This window comes from Amblyraja radiata, chromosome 1 (genome assembly GCF_010909765.2).
Source record: "Amblyraja radiata isolate CabotCenter1 chromosome 1, sAmbRad1.1.pri, whole genome shotgun sequence".
Classification (NCBI taxonomy): Eukaryota; Metazoa; Chordata; class Chondrichthyes; order Rajiformes; family Rajidae; genus Amblyraja; species Amblyraja radiata.
The window spans coordinates 75,003,866-75,016,724 of record NC_045956.1 but is presented as its reverse complement, the minus strand read 5'-3'; the positions used below and the strand labels follow the sequence as shown (position 1 = coordinate 75,016,724).

Below are 12,859 nucleotides of genomic sequence, written 5' to 3'. Positions count from 1 at the left end.
TTTTTTGGAAAATTCTATTTTCAATTATGTTATAATAATAAACTAAACCTGTAGCGTTTAAAAAACAGAACCATGCAATCAGCTTATTGCTGTATTGCCTGGCTACTTATATTTGACTGGACTGCCTGGGGTTCTAGAAATAGAACCAATTAACAGTCACAACTTCAAACTAAATATTTACAGTATTTGGATAGGTATTTACAGGTCAGTTGGGGGGGGAGTTCCCCCCCGCCACGGGTACCATGTAATCCCGTGCTCCCTTCTCCATGGTCGGATAGACGGCGACTAAACCGTCTCCCCCACCTGGTTTGCCAGGTGAGGAGGGGGCTGTGGACCCCCAGCAGGACCAAAAACAAGACCTGTCAAAGGGCGGATGAGCTTCTAGCAGGCCAAGGGCCGTCCACACTTCAGTAGAAGTTGCGATCACTGCCGTACATAGGATTGTAAGTAATGATGATAAAGCACACACACCAAAATCCTATACTTCCAGCGGTGGAAGTCCGCAGGAACTGGAGGACAGAGATGTGAGGTGCGTCCGTCACCGTTCCTGTCGGAAACCAGCACCACTGCGTCACGTGCATCGCTGGGATTGCCAATGAGATGAATTAACTGTGATTTTCTAATTATAAGACAACATGTTTTGGGGAATGATTTTACCGAACTGTGCTGATATTGGTTTAGGCTTGTGGTAATTTCATTCCTCTTAATGAGCAACATCTCGTTGTCACAATAAAACGGTCACAGCTTTATAATCCACCGGGCATTTCTTTGGCAGGTAATTTGCAATTAAACGGCATTAATGATGACACCGTCTACTGACTAAAGGCCCTCCCTCCATCAGCACCTGTGAAACAAGTACGGCATGCCTGGTCACACCGTGAACCTCAGCCTTTGCGAGACCTGTCGCTGCAGAACCGTGTCTCCCTTTCAAGCAGCATGTTATTTAGCTTGAGATGGTCTCTCGTGTTGATCTGCATTGGAGCAGCGTATGTCATGGGATGCAGTGCGACAATCCCCGAAAGCGTTTTCAAACACAGTAAGTTGGATGCATCTTCTGCGTAGAAATTTAGATACCGCAAAAGAAATTATTGAAATTGTTCATTGTAGTTTCTTTCTACAAGACAGGATACTGAGAAATGGCTCTGTGGAGCAAGGATTTTCTTATTCAACAAAAGCAATGGCAAAGAATCTCACAGGCACCTTGCCACTCGTGAAAGGCTTTGTTGCCACAGCTATTGCTGTCATTTGTTTTGGCAGCAATTTTGTCCCGGTGAAGAAAATTGATACAGGAGATGGTGAGTTGCATGCTTTATTTGATTTAGGCTTGTAATAATTGATGTGAATCCTCTAGTTGACCACCACCCTATTGTTAGCTAGCAGAATTGAGGCTATAATATATTTGTAAGCCCATGAGCTTTTACAATGTGTACATATTTCCATGAGAAATTAAACAGTTTTGTTTACATGCGCATGTCATTGCTTGTGTGATTACATTCCTTTGTTCACATTGACATGCTGAAGCATTTCCCAAAAAAAACATGCCAGCACGTATCTCCAGTACTATCCACATCCCTGTCTGGCAAACTTCCTAAATCTCTCTGTAACAGAGCCCATTAGTAGTAACTCAGTACCTTCAAGATGCGTCATAGTTGTGTCTACCACAGTCCTCTCCCTGGCAACATTAAGTGTACTGAGTTTTAATGATTTAAATATTTAATGATTTTAATAACATGCCCAATGTGTTAGTGGCATTCAACGTAAAAAGAAACAATTTGTTTGTGGAAGTGAAGGGATTAGGGTCTGAAGTGGCAGAGAGTTTGTCTTACTGTAAGTGGAACATCTACATCCCATCAATATTCACGATCCACTGGTGGATTATAAAACTGTCAACATTTTTATTGTGATTCTCTAGTTATCTGGGCTGTGCTTCATTCTGGTGTTCACCCCCCCCCCCCCCTCTAAAAAGGCAAAAATATAATAAAAACAGGATCATAATGTTCTAGGTCTCCATCATCAGATATTGGCAGAAAGAGAGAGAGAGAGAGAGTGTGTTAGAGACACTCCATAATGGCATCCATAGCGGCGACTACGGAGGTTCCATGCCCCGACCACGGGTGAACAAAGACACGGTAGACATGGAAAAGATGGCGGCGCTGGCTTAACAGCTGCGGCCCACCTGCAGTCCGTCTGTTTTTTTCTTTCTTTTTGTTCCTTTGTCATGTTTTAGTTAATTTTGTTTAATTAAGTTGTGTATGTGTGTGGGTGGGGTGGGAGAAACATGTTTTGGTCTCTTCCTTCGGGGGATGCAACTTTTTTTCTGTCGTATTCCCCGTCCCCGTCTCCGTCTGCGCCGAGGCCTAATGGCGGAGCTGGCGGCCTCGGAGCTGTGGCGGCGGCAGCGGAGACCCGACTCGGCCCCGGAGCTGTAGCAGCGGCAGCAGCGGCAGCGGAGACCCGACTCGGCCCCGGAACTGTAGCAGCGGCAGCGGAGACCCGACTCGGCCCCGGAACTGTAGCGGCGGCAGCGGCAGCAGAGACCCGACTCAGCCCCGAAGCTGTGGCGGAGGCAGCGGCAGTGGCCACGGAGACCTGACTCGGTCCCGGAGCTGTAGCAGCGGCAGCGGAGACCCGACTCGGCCCCGGAGCTGTAGCAGCGGCAGCGGAGCCCCGACTCGGCCCCGGAGCTGTAGCAGTGGCAGCGGAGACCCGACTCGGCCCCGAAGCTGTGGCGGAGGCAGTGGCAGCGGAGACCCGACTCGGCCCTGGAGATGTGGCGGCGGCAGCGACAGCGGCAACGGAGACCCGACTCGGCCTCGGAACCGTGGCGGCAGCAGCAGAGACCCGACTCGGCCTCGGAGCTGTGGCGGCGGCAGCGACCACTTGCGGAGTTTGAACCGGCCCGTTCGCGGAGCACGGTTGAGCCGCGGGATTTACCATCACCCGGTGGGGTGACAACATCTGGAGCCTGGATCGCGTCGGCGCAGAGGGAGAACAAAGAGGGAAGAGACAGAGACTTTAAGATTTTGCCTTCCACCACAGTGAGGAGGTGTTTGGTGAACTCACTGTGGTGGATGTTAAATTTGTGTTGATTGTGTGTTTTTGTCATTTTTTTATTATATGTATGACTGCAGGGAAACAAAATTTTGTTCAGACCGAAAGGTCTGAATGACAATAAACGAATCTAATCTAATCTAATCTGAAGGAGGAGGACTGTCTGAATTTTGTGCCTTCCACCACAGTGAAGAATGCTGTGGTGGATGTTTGTGTTAAATCTTATTGTGTATTGTGTTTTTTTTTCAATTGTATCGCTGCTGGCAAATTCATTTCACTGCACCTTCGGGTGCATGTGACGAATAAAATTGACTTGTGAGAGAGAGATTGTAATGGCAGAGAGGGGGGTGGGGGGTGGGGGGAGAGTGAGGAGTGGAGAGAGAGTGAAAGTTGCTGCATTTGATTTGAAAGACACAGTAACTAAACTTAATGTGAAGTTAAAATGAGAAAGATAAAGTGCAGATAATGGGCCCTAGTAAGAGTAGAAGTGCAGGAAACTTGAGTACCATTTCATGAGATAAGAAGGTAAATGATCACATTACAGCACTCAAAAATCTGAATAGGTAACTTACCAGAGTTTTTGGATCATGCTCATAGAGGTTCATGTGTGGTCTAAGACATGAAAGGATTCAGTGGAGGTTATTAGACTATAATTGACTTAGTATTTTAAATTGCATGAAGATGGCAGCCAAGAATGCAAGAGAATGTTGTCCTGTGCTGACCATGTTGTGGCAGAGTTAAAAAGTTTCATGTGACGGGCGGCATAGTGGGGAGGGTAGCAGTAGAGTTGCTGCCTTACAGCGCCAGAGACCCAGGTTGGATCCTGACTATGAGTGCTGCCTGTACGGAGATTGTACTCTCTCCCTATGACCGTGTGGGTTTTCTCCGGGTGCTCCTGTTTCCTCCCACACTCCAAAGACGTACAGGTTAATAGATTAATTGGTTTCTGTAAATTGTAAATTGTGGCTAGTTTGTTGGATACTGCTAGTGTACAGGGTGATGGCTGGTTGGCGTAGACTCGGTGGACCGAAGGGCCTGTTTTCACGCTGTATCCCTAAGGACTGCAACTAGCTGAGTATTTTATTTGCCACATCTTTTAGACTCTAAATGCTTCACCTACCAGAAGATAGAACACAGAGCAGTGGCTTTTAAAATGGTGCACAAAATACAACATGAAGACCACACTTCTCATAAAAATCCACATGAGGGGTATCTACACAATATTGGTACGGTGCGGTGGATGGCACAGAATGTAATTTGTACAAGCAGTCGTAATGTAGGGGAATAGGACTTCACAAAAATACCATGCTGGTTGATGGAAGATAGAAGAGATGTAATTCACTACAGTCCGTGTGGAAAAGGACAAATACGACCAGCAGTTTCCTTTGTAAGGAATAAGCTCAGTCTAGGAACCACTAATGTCAAAGAGGTTTGTGTGGAGTTTTCACACTCTCCATTTGATCTTGTGGGCTTCCTCCGTAGGCTCCTGTTCACTCCCACATCCCAAAGATGCACTGGTTTATAGGTTAATTGGCCTCTGCAAAATTGTCCCTGGCATGTAGTGCAGGGGATTGATGAGAAAGTGGGATAACTTAGACCTGGTGTCAATTATGATAAATGGTCAACATGGATTTGGTGGGCCAAAGGGCCAGTGTAATTGCTGTATCTCTAAACTAAACTCAAGTAAACTCAATATACATGTCAACAAAAAGAAAACTGTACAACACAGAAAACCAATGACTTACAGTATTGGCCAATTTTGGATAATTAACAGCAGATGAGACAAAACCCACATGAAAGAATTGGATGTAAATGTAAAGTCTTCTTTTGTTTAAGGACAATGCAGTCTAACTTCTTGTGAAAACATAGAACTATTGCAGATCATTTCTTATGGCAGCAATTTAATCAATAATTGTAACAAACATTTCATGGTTAGTGTTGTGGCCAAGGTAAATTATTCTTTCTGTACGTCCTGTTTAACATTATTGTTGAGTGTTGAACATTGTTTTTTGTAGGCCTGTTTTTCCAGTGGATTTTCTGTACTGCAGTTTGGGTTGTCTCACTGGTGATCCATCTTATCCAACTGTGTCCAAAGTTCTGGCCTCTCACAATGCTCGGTGGATTTCTGTGGGCTACAGGTATGTTGATTGGTACAACATAATTGCAAAATAAAGAGTACTTTCTTCATGTGACAGGGGGTTGATTTGTTACTGGACGGTGAATGGAAAAAGGAAAGATGTTTTACGTGTCCCCTCCATGTTTTCAGAGGTGGGGGACTGTCCCCCCCCCCCCATTACAATCTTTGTAAGGTATGTCGGGTTTAATAAGTAGTCGTTCGTTTCGAGTCGAGACGTTCGATTCGAGTCGTTCGTTCATCACTTCATTCCTCTGACTCACAAAAACAATGTGCTAACTGTCTATGTGACTGTTAACTGCTATCGATATTCCATTCCTGCATCCTTAGTAATTATAATTGTGTCACATCGTTTTCGTGAGTCAGAGGAATTGAGTGTTAAATGCCTCGACGCATCTGCGTTTTAATGACATCTCCCGTTAATTTTATTCAAAGGAACGCGAAATACTTGAAGCAAGGTCAGTTCACGAAAATGATGTGTTAACTGTCACTTTTAATTGCTGCATCGAAATCCATTCATTAATCCTCATAATATAATTGTGTGAGCTGACCTTACTTCAAGTATGATGCGTTCCTTTGAATAAAATTAACGGGAGATGCATTTAAAACTGTCAGGCGCGGGTACAATTATCATTTGGACTTTGGAGGCTGATTTACGTAGAGAAGGAATAGGCGACGTTTTGGGTCGAGACCCTTCCTCACACCCTTTGTGAACATCGAAATGTCTGACGGTCCAATGCGGATATGTTTGAAGAGAAGACATCCAGACAATACTTCATCTCAAAAGGAGAGACAAAGAACATTACATTCATTTTTCGTGCGGGAACCACTTTCCAAAAGGTATATTTTAAGTGCTGATCAACTACCTATCTTTTCTAATTTCACTTTTTTATATTTTGTATGAATATTATTGCATGGAAGAAACTGCAGAAAATCTACCATATCATGTGCGAGCTTATTCAGTGATATCATGAAAGAATGTTACTTAATTATTTTCCTGGGACTTGCACATATCATTACAGATGGACTAGGGAGGCTTGCGACGTTCATCGGCTCTACAGTTTGCAATTAATGATAGGAAACAAATTTCATTCCAATGTACATTTTAGGGTCAAAGTTCCCTTCGGCGTTTTAAGTGCATTAGATAAACTTGTCATAAAAATAACAGAAATCATATTTACTAATTGAAACTTAACTTCTGGCAAATTTTCAACGATTTAACAATTTGAACTTTGTAATGTAACCAGCTGTTAAACACAAACTTTCCAGTTTTAACTTCTAACTGAAATATCGATGTTCTAAAGAAGTCAAGCTATATCTGACTAAATTTAAAATTGGCAAGAAAGCGCAACTATTATGTTTAGGTTTTCCAATGTAATAATTTGGGGGAAATAAAAAAATTGGCATGACAATTTAAACAGACACAATGGTAAATTAACAATTCACACTTATAAATATTGATGTAAATGCGAGGCCAGAACTGGTGGGTGGGAAGTTCCAATGGTGAACAAAGTGGCACAAAGGAAAGTCTAAGTATGGTTTTACTAAATAACTTTATAATAAGGCTTATTTGTGCAGCCCGTTTTGAGACAACTCGCGGATATCGGTTTCCACAATTCATCTGCCCCGTCTTAAAATATAAATCGTACTGAGATGATTTGTAAACTATCGGCTCTCCCTATTATTGTGTAGTCAGCAACATATGGAGAGCGGGGGTCGCTGATTTTTGGATCGCTCTCCTTTACTCGGGCAATGATGTGTGGACAAATTGAAGCACTCTTGGTTATTTTCATACAAATCCTGCCCTCCAGAAAGCAGCTGAAAAAACACCAACAAAAAAATCATGCAGCAGATGTGAAACATTTGGTCGTGTTCTTGTTTTGCTTGTGTAGATATAATCAAACTCCATCAAGGCAAGAAAAGATAAGTGGTCGTCTATGGTGGGCTGCGTAATAAAGTTTGGAGTAAAACCGGGTTAAAGCGATGCAACATAGTGGGGGATCGAGATGTTAGCACGCAACAAGTGACAGAATTAAATTAAACTGGACAAAAACTAACTGAACCAGAACGACCGGGTTGGGGAAAGCAGTTTGGCCCCATTTTCTTAGCTCGCGTTGGGACAAATGGACTTGAGAATTAATAGCAGTGAAAAGCTGGCCGCTCGCTGCCTTTTCCAGTGGTCAGCATTTAACCACTTTGCAGGCTCTCAGCCATTTAATATTGATCTTTAGGTGACACTTCCTCAAACGTTGTCTTGGAGACTTTTGTTCTCCCGACTAGTGTTGCTAAAGCCCCTGTCTCACTTGGGAGTCCTAATCCGCGTGTCCAGAAGAGTGCCTTCCACCTTCAAGCTCGACCTTCACACAGAGAGTGGTGAATCTGTGGAACTCTCTGCCACAGAAGGTAGTTGAGGCCAGTTCATTGGCTATATTTAAGAGGGAGTTAGGTGTGGCCCTTGTGGCTAAAGGGATCAGGGGGTATGGAGAGAAGGCAGGTACAGGATACTGAGTTGGATGATCAGCCATGATCATATTGAATGGCGGTGCAGGCTCGAAGGGCCGAATGGCCTACTCCTGCACCTATTTTCTATGTTTCTATGAGGGCACATGCCTGGAAAGCCTCGAGTTGGATCGACCGGCCGCGTTGAAACCGCGAGCTAGATCGACTGAAGCGTGAGCTGCATCTACTGACCACACACACAAACACACAAACACATCGCGAAGGTGGGGCCATGGAGAGCAGAGTAGCGCTGTCTGCGTCATGAAGATGAAGGTAAACGGCTGCCACAGAGTGTGGTAAGTCCTTTAGAGAGCGCGGGGGGAGGGGGGGGGCGGGGGAGAAGGGGAGAGAAGGAGAGAGAAGGGGAGAGAAGTGGAAGAGAAGGGGAAGGGGGGGGGAGGGGGGGGGGGTGGTTGGAGAAGGGGGGGAGCAGATTTAAACCAGCATCTGCAGTTCCTTCTTACACATTGTTCTTCTCCTACTCTAATACTACAGCTCTGCGGGTGTTTGTAACTTTATGCTTTATGTGTTACTCCAGCATTTGCTGGAGAAACTCAGCAGGGAGTTCTTGATGAAACTCAAAGAGGTCTTGATGAAATATTGTATTGGAAGAAGGCGATATAAACATCTTAAGGCTATCAGAAGTATGAAAGACCAACATTCGTGCAAATAGATTTACTACAACAAGGCCTGTGATATTAATGCCAAACTGCAGTTTAAATCACCTTTGTTGTTTACTATCTTGAATGATTTAATTTTTTGTATAAATTATTGTTCATCTCCTTCCACTCACAGTCCAGGCAGTGTGGCCTTGTCATCCTATGCTACCAGTACCAGTCCAATCAACACACCTACAAACAGACCAGAAAGCCCGGTTACTGCATCTGCTACTAGACCCGTCAAGACATCTCCAATCCGATCAGGAAGTCCAGGCTTGGTTTTACTCGCTTGGTTTCCATACTACAGCTACCACAGATTTTAAAAACACTGGACATCATGCTGGACAACATAATAGAGGACAGGACACTTTCAAGCTGCTTGTCCTGTCCTTTTTGTCCAGCACGATGTCCAGTGTTTTTTAATTCTGTGGTACAGATCTGGAACAATTGACTCATTCTATCGGTAACGAGCCCGTAGTAGAAGCATCCACGTCACGGGGCTGGAAACTGGAAGAATTCCGAGCTAATTACCGTTCACAGGGCACACGGCTGAAGCTTCCGATGCCTCGTGTGTGTGTGTGAGTGTGCGCATGCGCGCGCGGCCGCCAAGAAATTGTGTCCCCCCTGTCCCCCAGTCCCCTCCATGTTTTGACAGCGATTTCCGTCTCTGTCCTCCACCACTAAGTAAATGTATGCATATCTGACCAAAGCATTCGTGAAGATGTGTGGAAAATGGGAACTTCAGGTATAAATTTAATGACATGGCATTTTGTGGCTAACATTGCCTTCTGATTTCTCAGAGATGCAGAAATGGTCTGTCTTGTTTATAGATAGGTGGGCGATGTCTCTGGGCATCCAATGAACTTTCTTACTGAAGAAAGAAACCAGATATCTGCAGCAGTACTTTAAAATACACCAAAATCTTTTTGATTCAATTATTTCCTTTCTTCCAGGGAACGTCACCGTTATTCCCATATTAAAAACTGTTGGTCTTGGCATGGGAGCTTTAATCTGGTCTACATTTAGCCTTCTAATGGGCTGGGCTAGTTCAAGGTAAGTGAATAATTTTATTTATAATTAATAATGTAGTGTCTTGCTTCAACTCCTACATAATTAGCTTTAGCTTTGTTTCCAGACAAGCTTTGTTTGAACCAAGAGTGCGTTTTCATTATATGCACTGGATATGTCCAGAACAGTAAAAATCTAACTTGCTGCAGCTTTACAGGTTCATTAGGGTACAACTAACTTCAGTGATTGAACAAAGAATTTGCTCACCAATATCACAGCACATTCCATTTATTCACAGCACATTCCACGGGTAATCATGCGTGTCCCCTCAAGGGTGGGAAGCAGAGGGGTTGGCGGGGAAGTGATGAAAATTGGATTAGCCTTGATTTGTAAATGGAGAGATATTGGGGGGGAGGGGGGGGGGTAGAGAAAGGAAGAGGAGGAACCAGGGGGGCTGAGTGAGAGCTGGGAAGGGGAGGAGACAGCAAGGGCTACCGGAAATTGGAGAAGTCAATGTTCAAGCTGCTGGGGTGTAAGCTGCCCAAGGGGAATATGAGGTGCTGGTTGTGGTAAGATGATGAATTCATTTATTCAGTTCTCTCTGCATTGAAGGGGGAATATTCTCTGGTGATTCCATAATATTCAGTTACTTATTTAAGGTAGCGATTGATATATTTATAACTATTCGGAGAATTAAGGAATGAGGGGTTAGTGCAGGAAAATGGCACCGAGATGAAGGATTTCTAAGGTAGCCATCAAATGGCGGAGTAGGCCTGATTGTGACTCCTGTGCCTAATTCTAATGTTTTCTATCTCCTTCACTAATCCACTTTCCTCACAGCCTCTTTCCTCTTGTTATTGGTATACCTTAATAATAAATAATAATAAATTTTATTTAATGGGTGCCTTTCAGACATCTCAAGGACACCTTATATAGTAATCGGAATAAAAACATATAATCGGAATAGAACAGGTAAAAAAGACATCACAGAGACACAAATTAAAAACAGAATTCAATCCAAAAACAGAAAATCAAAAACACAGTGTGAAGAGAGAGCAGCGGCAGCCAAAGCGCGCCAGCGTCCACTCTCTCTTCACGGCAGCCATCTTGGACACAGACCTACAGGACTACAATTAGACAAAGAAATCATCCCCCCACAGTGGGTAGCACTGTGGAGGAAGGCACAATGTCCAGTCCCCACCCCATGTTCACCCCAAAGTCAGGCCTATTGAGGCCACCGCAATTGCCTCTACGAAGGCCCGATGTCCCTGGCCGTTCTCACCAGGTGGTCTTGCCCCGGCGTCGGGAGAGTCCTTTCGGCGGCTGGGCCACCTGGGACGGCCGCTTCCTGGTTGGAGCCCGCGGCTGCCGAAGCCGACAAGGCCGCGCCGGTTTGGAGCTCCCAGGCTCCCGATGATAAAGTCGGCGCCGCCTCTCCGCACTGCCGCCTCTCCGCACTTCCGCCCCTCCGCACTGCCACCTCTCCGCACGCCGCCTCTCCGCTCCGCAGACTCGCAGCCCGGAGATGTTGCTCTCGGCGGTCCAGCTCGCCAGAGCTCCAGCGCTTCGCTCCAGCGCGGCGACCCAGGCAAGGCATCGCCCGCTCCACTCCGCTCCAGCGCTCCAACGCTGTGCCACCGCCGAGGCCGAGGTGCTGGGCGGTCCCCGCCAGGAAACGGTGCTCCAAGCCCACAGGTAGGCCACGAGGACGGGTCGACGGGCAGCCCGGAGAAAAGGCTGCCACACCGACCAGGTAGGGACCTAGAAATAAAGTTACACCTACCCCCCCACATTAAAAGACCATATCCCTACAAACAGAAAAACAGGACTCACTAAAAACTATTAAAAAAACGAATTTAAAACGGACGGCTGCTGGCTAGCAGCCGTTCACCAAGATGGCTCCTCCTCCAGTCTTCTGCTATCAAATACTTGATCAAAATGTCTATCATTTCTTTATCTCCCAATTTTAATTCCCCACTCATTCTTCATGCTTAATATTTACTTTAATTAGGTCTATCTTTTCAATTTTGTGCTGAAGACCTCGCTGCCTTTATTTATTTATCTTGCTAACTTACTCTCATAATCTAGCTTCTTCCTTTTCATTTTCACCATACCGTGCTGGTTTCCCCAAAAATCCCAATCTACCAGCCTTCCACTATTCCGTGCGACAATGAATGCTTTTTCTTTCTATTATCTACCATCCTTACCATCCTTAAACCCCTGTCTCACGGTGCGAGTCGACTCACGAGTGACCCCGAGTTTAAAACAAATTAAACTCGTGGTAATCACATACAATTAACGTAGCGGGAACGTCGGATCCCGTGGCGCTAACGGCAGGTACCCGGGAAACTTGTTAACTCTTGAAAAATTTAAAACATGTTTAAAGATTTTCACGAGTCAAATTTACTCTTGAAGTTAAAATTTGAAACATTTAAACTCGTAAGAACGTAGTGGCTCGTGAGTTTACCGTAGTGAATCGTGAGTCTACCGTGGGCACTCTTTAACTCAGCAGGCAGGCAGCATCTCTGGAGAGAAGGAATGGGTGACGGGATGACGTTTCCAAAATTCTGCTGCGTCTTTGTGTTATCCAGCACTGTGTGTTCACTTTTTGTCAACCAGCATCTGCCCTTTCTTGTGTATGACATTATTTGTATCCGTGGCAGTTGATTGTCGCTCCCTTCAGTTTCCCAGGGGGTCGGGACGGGACTGGAGTTGGGAGGGAAAGATGGGGGGGGGGGGGGGGGGGGAGAGGAAGGGGGGGCGGAAGGGGAGGGGAGTCGGGGGGAGTGGCGGGAGTTGGGGTGACTTAGTACGGTGGACAAGTGTATGATAGGTGTACTGACTGTGTGGGCAGACACTTTGGTAGTGATTGCCCATGGGGAGAGAGGGAGGGGAGAGAGGGAGGGGGCGAGAGGGAGGGGGAGAAGGGAGAGAGAGAGAGGAGGACAGGAGAGAGAAACAGAGAGAATCAGAGGAACAGAAGAATCTGAAGCAAGCACCTCACTATTATTGGTTGTTATTTATGGGATAAAAATCTTTTATCCAGGGTAACAAGAATAACAATGCGCAAAATTAAAATGGTTATTGTGACAAAATGGGGAAGAAGGATTTAAAAAGCTGCCGCTAACAATTATATTAACCGCGTGGAAATTTCTGCATGGATAGATGACAACTCAGAGCATGTCAATAGCGATCTTTTTGTTTATTTCTCCTATCTCAGGATAAAGATAAAAAAATAACCAAATAGTCCTGCATGTTGAGTGCATAACAAGAACGACTAAAGGTCAGAGCTGTCCCTTCCATACCTCATTATGCAAATACCAAAGATGGGTAAAAATACCAGATTTAAACCAACTCAGACAGGAAATCTTTATCAATTAAACATTCTCAAGTTGCTTTTGCTGTTTATTAACTGATAAAAAATTATCATCAGTAGCTTTTGCTTTCAATTCTTTTAATTGATAATTTTTTATCATCCTGGCAGCACCAGAGACCCAGGTTCGATCCT

The 12,859-nt window shown here is 45.0% G+C and overlaps 1 protein-coding gene across 1 annotated transcript in view; it reads left to right on the top strand.

Annotated features, from left to right (window-relative positions):
- The first annotated feature begins 1,177 nt into the window (after window positions 1-1,177).
- The window catches only part of LOC116979537 (transmembrane protein 144-like), a 76,836-nt gene continuing 65,154 nt past the window's right edge, over window positions 1,178-12,859 (top strand). Inside the window, exons 1-3 of the mRNA XM_033031127.1 lie at window positions 1,178-1,295; window positions 5,067-5,189; window positions 9,297-9,396. Coding sequence (XP_032887018.1) covers window positions 1,178-1,295; window positions 5,067-5,189; window positions 9,297-9,396 — 341 coding nt within the window. The remainder of the gene's footprint in view (window positions 1,296-5,066; window positions 5,190-9,296; window positions 9,397-12,859) is intronic.